Source organism: Haemorhous mexicanus, chromosome 8 (assembly GCF_027477595.1).
Source record: "Haemorhous mexicanus isolate bHaeMex1 chromosome 8, bHaeMex1.pri, whole genome shotgun sequence".
Classification (NCBI taxonomy): Eukaryota; Metazoa; Chordata; class Aves; order Passeriformes; family Fringillidae; genus Haemorhous; species Haemorhous mexicanus.
The window spans coordinates 20,326,477-20,344,308 of NC_082348.1; the positions used below are offsets into that span (position 1 = coordinate 20,326,477).

Below are 17,832 nucleotides of genomic sequence, written 5' to 3' on the forward strand. Positions count from 1 at the left end.
TGAGCTCGTTCAGTGCATCCAGCCCTCTCATTCAGCATTGCCAGATGTTAAATGCTGTGGGCTGTGATAATCAGTGTTCTCGTGCTCACGTGCCAGAGGACTTTATCATCCCTGCCGTGGCCCCTCCTTACCTGTAACAGCTCTGCACATAGGGAAACCTCTGAAACCATCATTTCCACTAGTCCCCTTCAGGAGAAAACTCTTCCCAGGGTGCAACAGTATGCTTAAAGAAAAATGGTAATATGGGGTTCTAGCAATATTCTGTGTTCTAGCTGGGAAAACACTCAACATTCTTGACTGAATTAATTAAATGGTGGTTTTACGTGGGAGATTCTGAGCATTTGTTGATTCCATACTTCTAATTCCTAATTCCTTTCTCTTTCATCAGTAGAGCAGCATTCCTCTTTGGTTCAAGGTCTGGAAGTTTGGCATACAACTCAAAGCTACTGTAAACAAAGTAAATAAGTTAAATCTTGACAAAAGAATGCATAAAACTGAAATATAATCACTTTTAAAAAGTATTTATTACCAAGATTTTCAAACCTTATTTTGGAAATGCTTAGTGTGCAGAAGCATTTCCACACAGTCCTTTTGCTGAAATTCTTAAGACATTTATACAAAAAAAAAAAAAAAAAAAAAGTGAAACACCAACAGTGAAGTTCATTCATTTAATTAAAATGAAAAACAGTCCATAGATTTAAAGGAGAACTTGGTCCACATAAACGAACTATGTAAATTTTGTTCTAGTCCATTCTAGGGTGGAACTGATATTTAATCTAGTCTATGTTTCTGGAATAATCTAAATTAGGAAGTGCTCTTGTAGTATGTCTAGAAAATAGTATGTAAATATACAAAACACCAAGTCATGTTCTAAGCTATTTCAAGAATCAAATCCTCCTTTAAAGAGAAATAATCTGTAGTCTACAACTGAACATTTAAATACAAGGCAGAAACCCAGGGCGTCAGTGATAATTTTTCCTACAATTCTTCCCTCAGTATTTTAAGTCTGAAAAACAGTATTGTTTAAAATTAGCAAATATATAAATTTGGTCCGCAAAAAATCTTGTCGCATGTAGAAAAGAGAAATACATGTATTGCAAATTGATCTTATTCATAGCATAAATCTATAAAACTATGTATTATTAGGAAAAATAGGTTAAAAAGGATCTTATTTATAGGCTTAAACCTTGTCCCAACACCCTACGGGTAGTGTACAGAAAACTTACTATAATGCTTAGGATATGTAGTTTGTGAAAACTACTTGGTATTTCTTGTTATTTTCTCAGTAAATTGCAACACATAGAATTCAAAAATTATGTGCTACTAAAGTGAACTCTGAATGAAGTTCTGGAAGTAAAAGAATTAAAATAATCCTAAATTTGAAATACATGCTTTCTTTTTAAATTAATTTGACATTACCATTTCTTAAACTTAATTTTAACTATACATCTTTAGTGGCAACAGATAAACAGACTGTCACAGACTGAATTTGTTGGCAGGATTTTTCTATTGTCCCTCTATCACCTTCAACTCTATCAAATGCTAGTTGACTAATACTGGAATGATTTTTAATACAGTATTCTACTTTTCACAAACATCAATTTAATGAAAAGGGCATATGACACCTTAGAAGCAGAAATATTACTTAAGGCAGAAAGTTAAATTATTGTCCATTAGTACAGGCAGAGTCAACTAGAAATAAAAATACTGAAAACATTATTTCATTTTATTGGGCTGTAATGGGGAGGGACCACAATTAAAAAGTAAAAAACCACCTACCACGTTGAACTGTTGCACTTTCCCTCCTCCCTCAATTGTACAATTATATACAAATCTGCTGAACTTCCTCAAGATTAGGCAAGTCTGCACTAAAATAAAATGGTCATTTTAGCAGCTTGATTCAAGAGTGGCCACAACTCTGCCAGTCTTGCGAACTTCTTTCTCCTTCTTTTGAACCTTTTCCTTCTGCTTTTCCAGTTTTTCCTGTGTTTTTCTAATATCCTTAATTTTTTTCTTTATTGTTGATCGGTCATTTTGACTGGAAACTCCCAAAGCCTTTGGAGGAGGAAAACAAAACAAAAACTCATCAGTAATTTTTTTCAACAGCACTGTTAACAGTGCTTGTGCATTAACAATATAAGAAAGTGTTATTTTTCGACAAGATAGTCTGTTTATTTGAAAAATAAAGATTTAGGGCCACAAAAACACTGCAAATAATCATCTGGGTAACAAGGTAGGTAAGAAAACCAAGGCTAGCTCTTCAGTTGTGAAATAACAATTTTGCATTGCAAGCCACAAACACGTAAACCCCTGAGAATTCCCAGAAAATAACATAATTGGTATTAGTGTCTAGATATTTTTCTAGCTCTTTTTATACACGAGGAATTTTTACTCGGTAATAACTCTTTAATTTGAAGGATTTTAAGGTGCCATATTAAGAAGCGGCTCAGGAAGTGGACGGCACACTTCCACTTGCGAGCGGCAGGTGGCAGCAGGCGATTCCGTCAGCCCGAGCGGCACCAGGCGCGCCCGAGGCTCCACAGCTGGAGACAGTCATTGACAGGCCAGTCACTGGTACTTTCTCTGTGCCCACGAAATTTTATAAAATACAGGACATTTAGTGTTGCATGTCTATTTAAAATGCAGGCATATTTTGGAGACTGAAGTTAGAACACCTTTTTTCCCCCCTAAGCCCCTCATAATTTGCCTTACGCCAGAGCAGACCAATGAACCTCTTCTAGCTGCACATCTTGCCTGTCCATAATGTAGTCTCACAATCTAACAAGAAAGAAAAACTGCAGGAATTTACCAGAACTATAAGGGATATATATATACTACAGCTTCCAGGTGCAAAATGGCAAGAAAAGGCTCAAAAGATTCAGAATATGCATTTTCAGCAGGAGTAAAAACTTGAAACATTTAAAATGTCACCAGATAGGATTTCAGCCTTCCCATTTGAAGAGGAAATGTTGAAGAAACGGATTTCTAAAACTGGATCCTGCAATTCTATTTCAATTGGCCAGAACTTGTTTTGGTATGACCTTAGCTGAGATTGGTGACAGCTGTATCAAGACTCCTTGGACAACTATGCTTCCTTTCATTTCCTCAAGGAAGAAATATTTGTTATTTTTCTGGCTAAAAACAGCCTTTAATTCTACAATCAATTACTAATTACCACCTAACTATACAGTCTCCAAGTATTTCAAAAGCAACTCAAAATAAAATAACAATAGCAAATAACTATCCCTTAAAAAGCCATAGAACCAGGAAATCGGACTTTGCAGGTTATAAATGTGTCTAAATAAACAGTGAAACCTATGCAGTTACAAATCAATCCCAGGATGTACACACACCTTCAACTTCTCACTGTCGAGCTGCATCAACTGCTGTCCATCTACATTCATAGCTGTGAACTCTGTGATGTACTGCTCCATGTTCATTCCCATTAACCAGTGGCATACTTGTTGGGTGGTCCATTCAGAAATAGGTCTACTGTGCCATTGATTTTGCTTTCCTGTTGTTGTAAATTCATCATCCAATGCCTAACCAATTGAGAAAAGTCACCATAAGCAACATTTTACTTGACTGTATGCTGAATTTCAGTTGTCAGTTGAGTTTGATTAACAAAGTGCATTTTTACACATGCTCTACTCCAAAAGTAAAGTTCTTGAGATCAGTTTGCCTAATTTACTATAAACAAGACACTTCAACATATAACACAAAGTCAGAAACAGAGAACATAAATGGTAAATTGGACCTATCCAAACAATGAATACACTTCCTCAGTTAGTTGGTTAAGGTAGCTCTATCTTACACAGCACGAAGAATTATCAAGCACTTCAACTCTATTTATTGTTAAGTGATGGAAATCCAGAATAAAAACAATTCTAGTAGCCAGTAAATCTGGTGAGTGTTCTAGGTACAGTTTTATTATATTTTGTACATTTGTCAAGAGAAGACTATTTGTTCTTTGAACTAATGCTATGACGTTGACATTTTATAAGGACTGCCCAAATAGAAGATGACCATTTCAGAAACAGAGCAGCTTGTAGACTTCCACTGAAAAGACACTTTGCCAACAGAGCTTTTGAGGAACCCTGCTTCAATTTCATTTTGCTTCTGAGGGGAAAAGGTACTGCTGTTTGTCCTGAAGCACTGTTACTTCATCACAAAAGAAAAGCTACACAACAGAGCTCAGTGTCTGCAGAGAAGAAATTCCAGTGTGGTACTAACAACAATCCACTGAAGTTACTATTAACTATCCAGAATCATCTCTCACCAGCTCATGACTGAGTACAGGCTGCATTAGACTTGCAGACTTCTCATCCAAGATATTTGCAAACAGCAGAAAATATGCTCCCCTTTTCCAGCAAGTCTTATACACATTTGTAAACAGAATACATGGAAAAAAGGAGTTTTCTAGTTACAGATTTGAGAGATGACCATGTTAAGTCACAGGTGAACAACTACAGCTGCCAGCCAAAGGGATCTCATAAAATCCAGCTTATTTAATGGAATATTTGGGAGAGTTGATTGATGTTACAAAATGATTGTGGTGATTACAAGTCAAAGACAGTGAGATGTAGGGCTGTCACATGATCTGATCATACAACACAATGGATCTGAGCATGCAATGTGGAAGACACATATGAGGGGAAACACAGAATTTTCAAATTTCCAATGCAGTGAAGGACTCTACACGTAATTAAAAATGGTTTTGCTTTCCCTGCTCTGTGAAAAAAGGGACAGTGGCTACATTAAGAGGCAATGCATAAAAAGAGGAATGGGTTTGTAGAGCTAAACAGTTTGTAGTGAGGTCTGAAAATCCACACTATAAGCATTTCAAAGGATTTTCACTTCCAAATAGCCTGAGTCTGATCACAGACTCAATGGCCACTAGCAGCTGGAATGTAGCAGGACCACTGTTGGAGCACATCTGATTTGATTTCTGAGATAAATCAAAGTAAGGCAAGTGGGAACAATCAGAATATTTATTTCAACAATGAACCCCTTACCCAAATCAAAATGCTTATGTAGATGTAACAAGTGTGAACGCATCCGCCTTACTGATGTGCAGAAGGAGAGGAGCAATTTGCATAAAATAACAGCAAAGGGCTCTAGAAGAGGATTGGCTTGAAGCTCTATACAGCATCTGTATCAAGACAACTGAGTTTTCTATCCAAGTTATCAAGCTTGAGATGCTTCGTACAGAGAAGATTAGTTGGATAAATTACCAGGGGATTTTAAAAATGCACATTTGTTTTAAATAATTTTACATAACAGTACTCCCCAACCTGATATTGCGATAAAAAAATATATTGGCAGCTTTGTCTCATACTAACAAGTGTTCACGAATAGCACATAAAAAAGGGGAAACACTTTGCATTTTAAGTTGGACCTGTATGTCAGGTGTGGTCTAACAGCCACAAGAAATACTAAAATATATTGCTGTCACATACATATTTTTTAATATATCTATGTACTTTTATCATTTGAGGTGGGGGTGTGTATCTATCTATATATCTCCTTTACATGAAAAAATGTGTGAAGTGTTTAATTCCAGTTAGAACTCACTCTAGATTTGCTGAATCTTTGCAAGCCATGCCGAGAACTTCCCTTCTGTAATTTCAGGGTTAAAGTACCTGAAGATGTATTCTTGTCCAAAAAAGAAAGAGACTCTGATTCTTTCATTTTGTCAGAGAACTGCTGTCCTCTGACAGAATCTCGAAGGCTCTCTAAACCAATTTGTCCCAGCAGCACAGATTAGAGCATCTAACAGACTGCACTATGGAGGAGTCTCCAGGCTCAGCTATGAATTGCAGCTTCAGCATCATCAACTGCTAACAAACTCCTTTTACTTCATACTGGTAAAGACAGAACCCTAAAACCAGAAGTTGCAGCAACATCTGAATCTGTGTTAAAACACAGACATCATCTCCTCACAGATATTTAATACTATAAAATTTGAATTTTTCACTATTATACTAGGGAAAGCACCTGTGGCTATTTTTCAGAATACAGGAAAATGAAAACTGTAGAATAAGATGAAGAACACCAATTTTTGAATAAGGCTTATTGGTCATTAAATAATACCTCTGCATCTTTTTTTTTTCCTCAAATGTCCATTTAGAGGCAGAAGGAACATGCCAAGCTGTGTTTGTACACTGAAGTTAAGAGTCCCCAAAACAGCCACTACACACACAAGAAAGAGATCAGCTGCAAATTCAGAAAGCAGAACTAAAACTACTAAGGTATGGAAGCATGAGAAAGCCATGTGCTCCTGCATAAAAATGCATGTGACTCAGAAAGCAAATAAAGGCTCTGGAGATAAAAATATAAAGCCCAAGAAAACACCACTGCCATCACACCATTTAACATATTAGGAACATTAGAAGGATTACCCAGCTAGCTTGCTAACCATCTGTGAGTGAAGTGCCTCTGCTCTAACTAGCTGGCTGAACTCTCACCAGGCAGTCATGTGCCCAAACTGCCTGTGAGCACCTGGCCAGCAGAGGCAGACTCCTCAGTGCTGTCCCTAGCTAGGTCTCAAAGAGGTGTTTCCATCTCCAGTTTCCCAAAAACTCCAGGACTTATAAGGCAGTGTGCAACAGTCCACTCCTCTGAAAGCGGGAGTTACACTGGCTAGCACAACTCCTGCTGCATACTTATGAACCCATCTGGACAACAACTATCAGGCAGAAATTAGTAAGAGCTTAAGTTAAGGATCCTGTTCAGTATTTTTATTAATAGTGATTTGAATGAAGGGATTGAGTGTACCCTCAGTAAATTTGTGGACAACACAAAGTTAGGTGTGAATGTCGATCTGTTGGAGGGTAGGAAAGCCCTGCAGAGGGACCTGGACAGGCTGGATGGATGGGCCAGACCAAGAGCATGAGGTTCAACATGACCAAGTGCTGGGTCCTACAAATGGGCCACAACAGCCTCCTGCAGTGCTACAGGCTGGGGGCAGAGTGGCTGGAAAGTGGCCCAGAGGAAAGGGCTTGGGGTGTTGGTAGACAGCAGCTGAACATGAGCCAGTGCATGCCCAGGTGGCCAAGAAAGCCAATGGCATCCTGGCCTGTATCAGGAATAGTGTGACAGCAGGACCAGGACAGTGATTGTCACATACTCGGCACTGGTGAAGTCACATCTCTAGTGCTGTGTCCAGTTCTGGGCCTCTCAGTTCAGAAAGGGCATTGAGGTGCTGGAACAGGTCCAGAGAAGGGCACTGAAGCTGGTGAAGGCTGTGGAGCACAAAGCCCATGAGGAGCAGCTGAGTGATCTGTGAGTGTTTAGCCTGGAGGATACTCAAGGGGATCTTATCACTCTCTACAACTCAATGGAAGGAGGGTGTAGCCAGGTGGGGGGCCAGCCTCCTCTCCCAGGCACCCAGTGACAAGAGGACATAGTCTTCAGCTAGCCAGGTAAGATTCAGGTTGAACATCAGGAAGACTTTCTTCATGGCAAGGGTGATTAAACATTGGAATGGACGACCCAGGGAGGTGGTGGAGTCACTGTCCCTGGAGGTGTTTAAGGAAAGACTGAACATGGCACTCAGTGCCATGGGTCTAGTTGACAAAGTGGTGTTCAAGTCCAGTCCTAGGCTGGACTTGATGATCTCAGAGGTCTTTTCCAACCTCATCAATTCTGTGATTTGAAATACCCTAAACTGCTCTAAGACTGATTACTTTTCCCAGACCTAGACTATAAACTTTAAAAAACCTCAAAGAACAAAACTGTGTATTTTTCTTCACACACACTGCTTCCGAATGAGGAAACAGTTCAGAGTTTGTTCCTTGTTTTTCTCAGAGTAGACCCTTGATATTCAATGTAATTACTGAAAAGATACAAACAGCTTTCACTGGTCAAGCAAAACCAGGACAATAAGAGACATGAACTAGACAGAACACTGGAACTCATCTATAATAAAAAGAGGCTTGAATCATCACGTTACACATGGACAATTAGTCATAAACTGCTTTCATTTTAGTTTTAGAATCCAAAGTTTACTGAAAGTTTGTAATACTGATCAAAGAACAATATTCAAGAAGACATCTTTAATAAAGCCTTACAATTTATATTCCTTGAAAGTTTTTAGAAACACACATTCCATTCATTAAGTATTCCATTCAAAAAACTGCAGGGAGTACTTGCAAAGATAGATTATTAACTGCAGTTCCTCTGGTATTCATTAGAACTAAGACAATTATCTCAAAAAAAAAAAAAAAACCTGCAAAAACTTAATCCACTACTGCAACCTGTAAATATGATTTTTGACACCTCAGATTTTTATGTCAGTGAATTTATAACATTGTTTGTAAGACTGTGCTGACTTTCTCCATATTACTGGGATATTAATAGTTTTTCACCAATAACAGACTTAAGACAGCTAATAAAAATCCCACCACATTAATGAACCACCCGTCTGGCAAGCCCTCTCATTCATTTTACCTAAGATAATGATGCTCTGTTTTTAATGCTTTTAGTTTTCCTAAACTAAAGGATTTAATTTATTAAGATATCCATCAGTCAAACACCAAAAGAGACAGTCTCTCAGAACACTACCAAAGTGTGGACTTGGGGTTTCACCTGTAGCCACAGGAATTAGTTCTCCAGGAGAATGAACACACTTTCAGGTGTCTAATTTCTACCCATATATCAGAACCCCCATATTTTCTGACTTTTTACCTTTGTTTTTATTGATATGAAATTTTATCGTAAAACAAACCTGCAGAAGATGTGAAGGCGAGGTCAAAAATGTTGCAGTTTTCATTCACCCAGGCAGTGGCTTTAAATTAGTGGAACAGAACAGCATTATATTTAAAACTAAAATCTTCTATTTGATCAGTGAGTTCATTCCAATTTTTATGATGTAACTAGGCTCAGAGCACACAGGCTGATCTGTCATCCACTAGTGCATGTCCTCAGTTCATTTAACAGCTTCTTTATAGGGCTCTTCAACATTCAAATATGGAACAGCCATCTAGTTTCACATTACACACATCTGTTTCTATTAAACATGCTGTAGTGTGAACAACAACATCAACAACACACATATACACACTTTGAAACTCACCTCATTTGAAGAGAAGGTTAAAGTGTGTGAACGACCTGACAGATTTGGTTCTGTCACTAACCCTGAAAGTTCACAACTTGGCTTGCTATGGTATGTATCATCTATGACAATTCTACTCTGCAAACAAGTGGAAATAATGTTTTATTAACTCACTTCTTGGAAAAGCAGGTCGTTAGGTGACATTCTAATAATTCTGATTTTTGGTTAAAAAAAATAGTTTGACTCAGTTACCTTTAGAACACATATGAAATGTACTAACTATATCAAGCATGTGACATGTTTTTTGTTAAACTTCTGAATTCAGAAACGCAGTAACAAATTTAAAGCAATATCCCCAATAAGAGCAACTTGTGCAGAGAATCAGTCATAACCTGAAATGTTAGAATACACAAGGACGTGCATCAGTTACTTTTTCAGCAGGCATACCACACTGTGGGAGAAGCAATTTAAAATGCATTTGTTGGACTTATGAATGATGAACTTTCATTAAACTGAAACCTCCACAAACACTATGGATGTGTTTCAGAAGGTAGGGCTCTGTGGATTCCCTCTATTTCCAACTCAGATTTTGACCTTGAAAATATTTTCCGTTAGTGAGTGAAAAATAATTCTGCCAAAAACATGCCTCTTTTGCCTTTCTAAAAATTTATGTCCCAGCACTGCTCTTTGCTGCCTACAAACAGTAAGTAATTATTTACCAGTATTTTTTTTCTCTAATGTTCTCTAAGTCTCTAATCAACTAATTACACTTTGTAAGGATGCCATACCACATCCCTATGTGCATAAATAACCTGAGATGTTAAATGAAGCTGATCTAAAGGATATTTTTCTTCAGTTAGTTATGCTTGTGTAAGAGAACTACTTTTTTGCAGTTACCTTCATTAAGCACTTCTGTATTTTTGTTCTGATTTCAATTTCACCTGAACTCTCAGTTTCTTGGATTATCCTATTTTTGTTTTGTAAGTGCACTCCCTTATACTCTAAATTATTGATACACATTTTCAGCCTGAAAAACACCACACCAAAGCTCAAGAAAAAAGCCATCATCACCACCACAACACAACAAACATAAAACCCCCACAACTTGAGTTTTCCTGCTACCTCTGTGTAGTACTTTTCTTGACTGAGAAATGGTGTTCCATTTACCATGTAGATTATTTTATTAATTACATTAAATTTTAGGTCTTCTTTAGTCTTTTAGATGTAAAAATTATTACCAGAAACAACTGAATACTTTTTCATCAACTTATTCTCAATTTAACTTCGACCCAAACTGAAAATCTATTTAATAACTTTTCTTTTAGCTGCCCTCAGTTCACTCTTTCTACTTTTAGAGAGAAAATCAAGAAAAACTCAGATTAAACGAGACTAAAAGATACAATAATAAAAACATAGCCAAAAGTAAAGCATCTGAGCACCAGTTGTAATGTTTTCTCCTCCCCCTGTTCCTAATGAGTTTATAGGAATAATTTTCTTCTAAGCATTTAGCGACAGTTGCAAAGATATTTGACTCTTGAGGAGTACAGAATTTGGACAGAAGAGGTTTTATAGCTATGCTTCCTATCATTTAAGGTATTAGGATATAGTTTATACCACTCTGTTCTTCCTTGCACTGGAAATGAAAGACTGCACACAGGCTTACAGAAGCTAAGGAGTATTCTGGAAAAACAATGAGTATGAACACTATGTATGTGTGTGTATTGTATCAGAGAATGGGACAGATTTACATCAAGGGACTAATTTAAGACTGTCTGGAAGCACACAGGTTTTTAGTTCCTGTGTTTTTGTTTTCACAAGGATCAAGAAGTTGACTCACTATTTTGTCAACCTGTAAGTTTAAAACTAAATTCTGAACAAACCATTTTAAGAAAGTAAAAACATTTCAAGTGTAGTAACTTTCAGAGGCAAATTCTGCAAAACCAGAAACCAGGTAATAAGGAATGTAATTATGTTGCTTGCATCATCAATGCTAAAACACAACTACAAAAATTACACACAATGCAAAGGACTCAGTTCCACAGAGATTTTTTACATGACAAAGTTCTTATTTTAGACTTTCTACTTTTACCTCCTGTTTAAGAAATGCTGGCACATGATCACATAGGATACTACAAACATAAAAGGAATAAATGCTATTGCTAGATTTATAATATATTGCTTTATTTATAAGTTTTGAGTTCATATCAACAAAAAGGAGTATTCTTCCCTTGAATTCTGGGAAGATGACTTTGTCCCTTGCTTTTAGATTGTTTTAGTAACAAGACTCACTTCTGAGTGGTCAAGCCCATTTCTTTGTCAGTTTTAATGTCTTTTCACAGCAAAACAAGCCAAAGCCTTGCTACTGTACAAATGTAATTATCAACCCTAAGTTCAGATCTACAACAATTAGTCATTCATTTGAAGAAGAAACCACTGTCACATTACCATGTTTACAAAAGACCCCAAACATTGCAAAGTGAAAACAGCCTGACTTTGGAGGGGAGAAGTATGATTTTATGATTAATGAATGTATGAGAATCTGTTCTTCAACAGGATCAGCTTTCTACCATTTTACAAAGCACAAATATAGCTGGAGACTTGCATAATCTTCCAGCTGCTAGTTTGTAACTGGAACTAAGGAAGAGAGCAGCAAACAACAATTACATACTGGAGCATGAGAAGGAAACAAAAAACCTCAAACCAGTAGGCAAGAAACCAGCTGGAAGGTTGAAACAGCAATCATCTTGGGAAGTATAGTTCAGTAAGAAGAAAAGACTATTACTTCAGAACAATGTGGAAAGGAAGAGAGCATTCAATCTGGTAACATATGTAACTTTTTGATTGCCAAAAGTAGGTGTGTATGGTAGGTATATGAAAATTTTGGAGCTGCTTAAGCACATTCTGGGTGCTTACAGTAGAAATGCAGCAGTGGGACTTTTACTATGCTTACAAAAATTATTCAAAACAGATAGAAAGGAGCAATGAAGAGGGGACCAATGGATTCCTCTGAATCAATGACTTTGAAAGATAAACCCAGTGATTGCTCATCTATACAGGAAACACCTCCTCATGGCTTTGCTACAGCCTATTAGGAGACCAACTGCAGCCTATCAAGAGACCAGTCCATTAAGAGACCATTCCTATTTAATCAAAAATTGTACCCAAGTATATTCATATACCTTCCAAATTCTTGGGTTATTTACAGAAACATCTTTTGGCCAATGCAGGCTCCAAGAGAAGCAACCAATGCAGGAGCTGTAAATACACAAGACTGATGCACACTGGGAAGCATTTTGTGAAGTACTGTTCTACTTCAGAGATTAAAAAAATTCCTACTAAGTCCCTGTGTTATAATAAGGATTGTATAGTTCTAAAACCACTTTCTGTACTTTTAAAAAATTATGGATGCAGACAATTTACTACCATCACAGGGACTAGATTTACACTAGTGAAACAAAGTATTTAAAAAAAGGTATTACAACAGCGTTTTAGTGCAATCACCGTCTGGAAACATGGAAAGCAAACTTGTTATCTGCAATCTCTGCAAAATATCAGTGACTTCATGGACTACAACCTGGCAAGTTTCTCTTCCATATATACAACTCATTTCTTTCTAACAGCACAGAAGAAAACCAATACATGAAAGGGTATTTTAGCCATCCAAAGTGAAGAAAAAGTGTGAAACCCAAGAATAATAATAAATTTGACAAAATCCAAAGGAAATGAGAACACAGTCTGTAAAATTGCTGGGAACAGTGTTAAATTGAAAAAAGTTTTACCAAATATTCAGACAGCACACATATGACACCTTTTAGTTTCTAAAGCTGTTTCTTTCAAATAGTTTAAACTGTTAAGATGGTAACTATGGTTAAAGACTGAACTGTGTAGCCTCAGCCTCAAGATCTGGTTAAAAGGCTCTAAATTATTAGATTATTAGCTACTCCAAAGCCTGGGAGACAGTGTTCTATAGATGTGTTTCTTGGCTTTTAATACTGTATGTGTTAATGAAAAGTAGGATACTATCTTCCTCCACCAGTCTGGTGCTCCAATCCTACATTCCAGTACAGTAAGAACTGGCTGGCCAACTGTTTGGACAGCTGACCTCTATTTATGCACAATTCCTCCATGAACTAGTCTGGAAAACAGATTAGACCTCTAAAAGTATGCTTTCCTGAAACTAGCATTACTTTTAGAATTACCAACCAGCGAAAAAACATGCCCTGTGATTCCTCCTTAGATGCTACTTCAGCCTGAACAGCCTCTACTGATGCTTCAAGTGAAAGAGGAAACAGGAACACTCACACAATTCCTGCTTGTAAGAGCTGTAGTATCTCAAACTTCTCCAGCAATGTTTGTAGAGGTGATGTGGTAAAGGATTAAGTCATTAGGCTTCCACACACTAACCACTGATATTTTTACTTTATCAAAATGCAACACTTAAACATTCAAAGCATAAATTAGTCATCTTTACCTTGCTTCTGTTCTTGTCTTGACCGTGCTCACAACCATCCTGCCCACTCTGAGTAACCTGCAGACTGCTACTTGAAACCTGAGGCTCTTTGTGGCTGTCTCCAAACCAAGAGAAAGGCATGCAAGTAGGAACAGGGGAATCTGAATCTGATGCAAATAGATTGTTGCCAGAGTCATCCAAAAGTTCTCGGGAACCTCTGAGATAAGCAAATGAAATTTTGTTTAAATAACAGCAGCAAAACACTGCATCCCACCTCTCAAACACACAAACATCCTGTTAAAAACAAGAACAAACTCAAACTACACCACATTTTTACCAGTTTCATAGCACAATTGATACTTGCCTTTAAATATCCATGCAAAATTATGAGTTATATAACAACCCAAATTTTTGCAGTATTTCACACAATTTAATAATTTCAAGTAATTGCTAACTTAATTTACTCAACATTCATCTTCCTAAGCAAAATACAGTTTTAAGGTTGTCTCCTCTACTCTTCTGTGAGATTAGAAGTTCATCTCTGTATCATTAAATCTTCACAGAATTTTGCCACTGTTATACAAGAATGTACTTTAAGTTTTCAAGAAGTCCTTAGGTTACAAATTTTAGGCATGCAGCATATACATATAAACTAACAAAAGAACTACCTGCTATCCAGAGAACCTCGCAGATTTTCTTTTTCTTGCTTCTTACCCTTGCCCCCAGATTTCCGCAATCCACTGAAGTGAAAAAACACAAATTTCATAAAGCACTCACATTTACATTTCTTTAAATCAGACAGTTAGTTTTCATCTTGACTTCAACAGTTACAAAAAACCACATTTATACTGTTACACAAAGCATAATTTTTCAGATTATGCATGCAATTTAAGAAGTTCTGGCACCCATATTCTCTTTAAAAATCATGAGAGTACCCTTTCAGAGCCACAGCTAACCAAAACAAATACAGAAAATGCCTAAAGAAGCCTAGCATATAGTGGATATAACAAGGAGGAAAACCACAGTTTTACTGCTACATTAATGCTCCTAAGCAATGCACAGCAACTTGGGCAAAGCCACTAGCTGTATTACCAGTGTGTGAAATCAGCTAATTTTTATGTTATACACTATGATGCATTTATTGCAGTACCAGTCTGTCTTTAATGTCAGCTGGCTTCAACAAGCTTTACCCCATCTTCAAAAGTGTTATGAAGTAGCATTACTAGACTCTTCAACACTGTTTTACTTAGAGAACATAATATTCTTAAAAAAAACCCAGAACAAAACTTATTTCCAAAGGAACACATGTAAAATCTCACCCAAAATCTGGAAATCTCCTTTTGGACTTCCCTGATGGAACTACTTCACTTGTTTCTGCCGGCCTGTCTTCATTTTTCCTTTCTTCTGTTTTTATAGAGAGATGAAAAATAAAAATGTTGTTGTGAAAATACCTGCAATTTACAGCTACTGATGATGAAGCTTGTAAGTCAGATACTAAGACCTGGGTGTCAGTGTTAAAAATCCCATTCCTGCACACAGATAATAACTGAAAATACTATAGCCATATCAGCCAGCCTAAGTTATTTCCTGTGGCATCTTCCCATCATTCTGTCTGTACCAGCCATTAAAAAATGGCAACATAACAGTTGCTGACAACTACTCAAAAGTATTCCTTCTGATAAAGAGTAATTCTAAATAGTCTACAGAAAGGTAAAAATTACCACAGTATTTTGCTCTAATGAATTGCATACAAAAGTTACTTTATGTCAGGTTTAGAAAAAAGTACCTCTTTCTTTTGCAAAACATCAACTTCAAAACACAACCACATAACCAGTATAAGATATAACATTTAGTATTTCTTTATTACTCTTGAAGTATTACAGATGCTCCTCTAGTATTATTTTTGGTCAGTAGCTAGTCCAGGCCAGCTGCTGCAAACCTGGGCTACATACACAAGCTGCCAGCTCCAGAAGGTGTGCCTAACCAACATGATGGTCAGTACCTGGAGAGCAGGCAGCTCCTGACCAGCTGAGTTTACTGGAAATGGCATGCAAACTGTGGCTATCCTGAAGAAACAGCTGGGACTTTGAAGCTCCTCTAAGGCTCTTGTAACTGGAATACAATCTCTTAGGACCCATTTTTTTGCCAAAGGAAGCAGTACCAACTTCTCAATTATTATGCAAAATTAGGTGACAAGAACCACACGACTTCCTCTCATTGGACTGTGACAGATTACTGCAAGTCCTAAATGTACTTGCTTTTAAATTCTCAGGCTAATATATTTTTAAAAAATAATTGAAATACACTTTGTGTTACAAATCAGGTGTTTCCTAACTTAGCTACCTGTGAAAGAGATGCAGTTCACATTTTGAGAAACAAAGTAAATTTTAAGCTCTACCTTCAAAACAACTTCTGACATGATATATACAGACTCCTTCAAAGACCATAAAAACCAAAAATCCTGTTTAGTACAAAAAACTGAGGTCAACTACCCATCACTCCATCAGCAGATAACCATTATATATTTCAGGATGGATTACCTCAAAGCTTACATACCTGACAGTCAGGATAGTCAAGAGTTTTCCCCTTTTTTTCTGCATATCTAATCAGTAGTTTCTGATGAACATTAAAACTTTAGCTAATTAGTTAAGCACTCTTTCTAAATATATAACATCCAACAAATGATAACTACAGTTAATATGGTTCTTTTTCCTATCAACTTGAATACAAAATCAGAAGAATTACTTTTAATACTGACATTTGTTTCCACCTCTATTTCCAGAGGCAGTATTTTAAGGAAAGAGAATTTCTTAAACATGGCACAGTAGGTTAAAATACAGACTGATAAATGAATGGATGAAAAGGTAATAGAAAGGATTAATTCAATAAAATAATAGCCAAACATTTAAATACAGTTAGAAAGCAACAAGCTAGCAGAAACAGTATTTAGTGTCATTTTGTTCACAAAAAGCAAGCTTTCAATACCAATCCTCAAGTACTGCATTAATTAGCAATTCCATAGCCAATTTACAAAAACAAAAGTTTACAATACTTCTGCCATCACAAAAAAACTGTAGAAAAGAAAGCAAAATCACAGATGTATTAGGTATGTGTCTTAATAAGTGGGGTTTGTTTCAGACTATTTTTGTTTGAGTCTTTATAGACACATACACAATAAGGACAGTACAAAACAAATCCTGTTTCAGGGTATTAAAAGAATGGTTTTGTCTGAGCTGTAGGGCAAAGACAGCAAGTAATCTGTCTTTATACATTTGTACTAGCCGATTACAGAAAATACAAACATTTGAAAGATTATATTAGATTAATTTTCAATTATTCATAAGAAAAATGCCAACTATTCCTACCAAATAATGACTAGTAGTGACTAGGCTGATTATAATGCCTTTAACCTTCTTCTAGTGACAAATATCCTAAGAGGGCATGATGAGTAATGCGGTAATTCCCACAATTCTCAGAATCTGTATCCTGTTTAAACACTGCATAATGTCTGGAAGCACAAAGCCAACAACGAATTTTTCTGGGAATCAGGAAATCCATCAGACTCACTCCCCAACACATTGCCACTTTTGAGGCTAGTGTTTTGCAAAAATGTATTAGGACCTTTACTGATTGCATCTAAAATTTGTAAAACTTCAATCCTGAAGAATTAAAATAATAATAAACCCATAAGTCTTACCCTTGGCTTCTTTCCCTTTCCCTTTTGCATCTTTTTGCTTAACATTCTTGAGATACCCGGGAGGAGAATTTGGAGTCATCCCTTCAGGAGGAGGTGAACGAGTGGTGGCTGTGCTATTTTCTTTGTTTGGTTTGTGTACTGGAGAGGAGTGGGTGGAAATAGAAGGACTTGACTCTAGAGGACTTTCTGTGCTTTCTCTTTTCTCAGGCTTTTCACTCTTTCGATCTGTGTCATCCAGGCATGGGACAGGTAATTTTTCACTTGTTTCTAAGGTCTTAGTTAGGTACATGGTGAAAGATTCTCTGTTGAGAACATGGTCTTCTGAATCTTCATCCTTCAAAAAATTTGAAAGTTTATTTTAAACTTGATAAACATGACATATACTCATTTATTGGCTGTTCCTTTACCAGGGTGGAAGGATGTGCTAAGCAAATTTCCACAGCTCAGGAACTTTCTAAACTTACATACTTGTGGATACCATCTGAGTCAAACAAATCTGATTTTAGAGGCTGTTACCCACCTCTGTAAATACCTTTCTGCACATCCCAAGTAAACTTTTTCTAGCCAAATCAGAAATGTTCTGGTACACGTTAGTCATTCCAATTCAATGCAGCCAGTTTTCAGTCTCAC

General features: G+C 36.8%; 1 protein-coding gene across 5 annotated transcripts in view; it reads right to left on the bottom strand.

Annotated features, from left to right (window-relative positions):
- Positions 1-505: 505 nt before the first annotated feature.
- Positions 506-17,832, bottom strand: part of LOC132330571 (neurabin-1-like) — a 41,601-nt gene continuing 24,274 nt past the window's right edge. For 4 of the 5 annotated variants that reach the window (XM_059853107.1, XM_059853106.1, XM_059853110.1 and 1 more), the window contains exons 13-19: positions 17,203-17,536; positions 14,825-14,909; positions 14,174-14,245; positions 13,527-13,722; positions 9,077-9,193; positions 3,354-3,542; positions 506-2,055 (exon numbers count right to left, since the gene is read on the bottom strand). In XM_059853107.1, coding sequence (XP_059709090.1) covers positions 1,888-2,055; positions 3,354-3,542; positions 9,077-9,193; positions 13,527-13,722; positions 14,174-14,245; positions 14,825-14,909; positions 17,203-17,536 — 1,161 coding nt within the window. In that variant the 3' untranslated portion in view covers positions 506-1,887. The remainder of the gene's footprint in view (positions 2,056-3,353; positions 3,543-9,076; positions 9,194-13,526; positions 13,723-14,173; positions 14,246-14,824; positions 14,910-17,202; positions 17,537-17,832) is intronic. The other variant, XM_059853111.1, reaches the window with a different exon arrangement.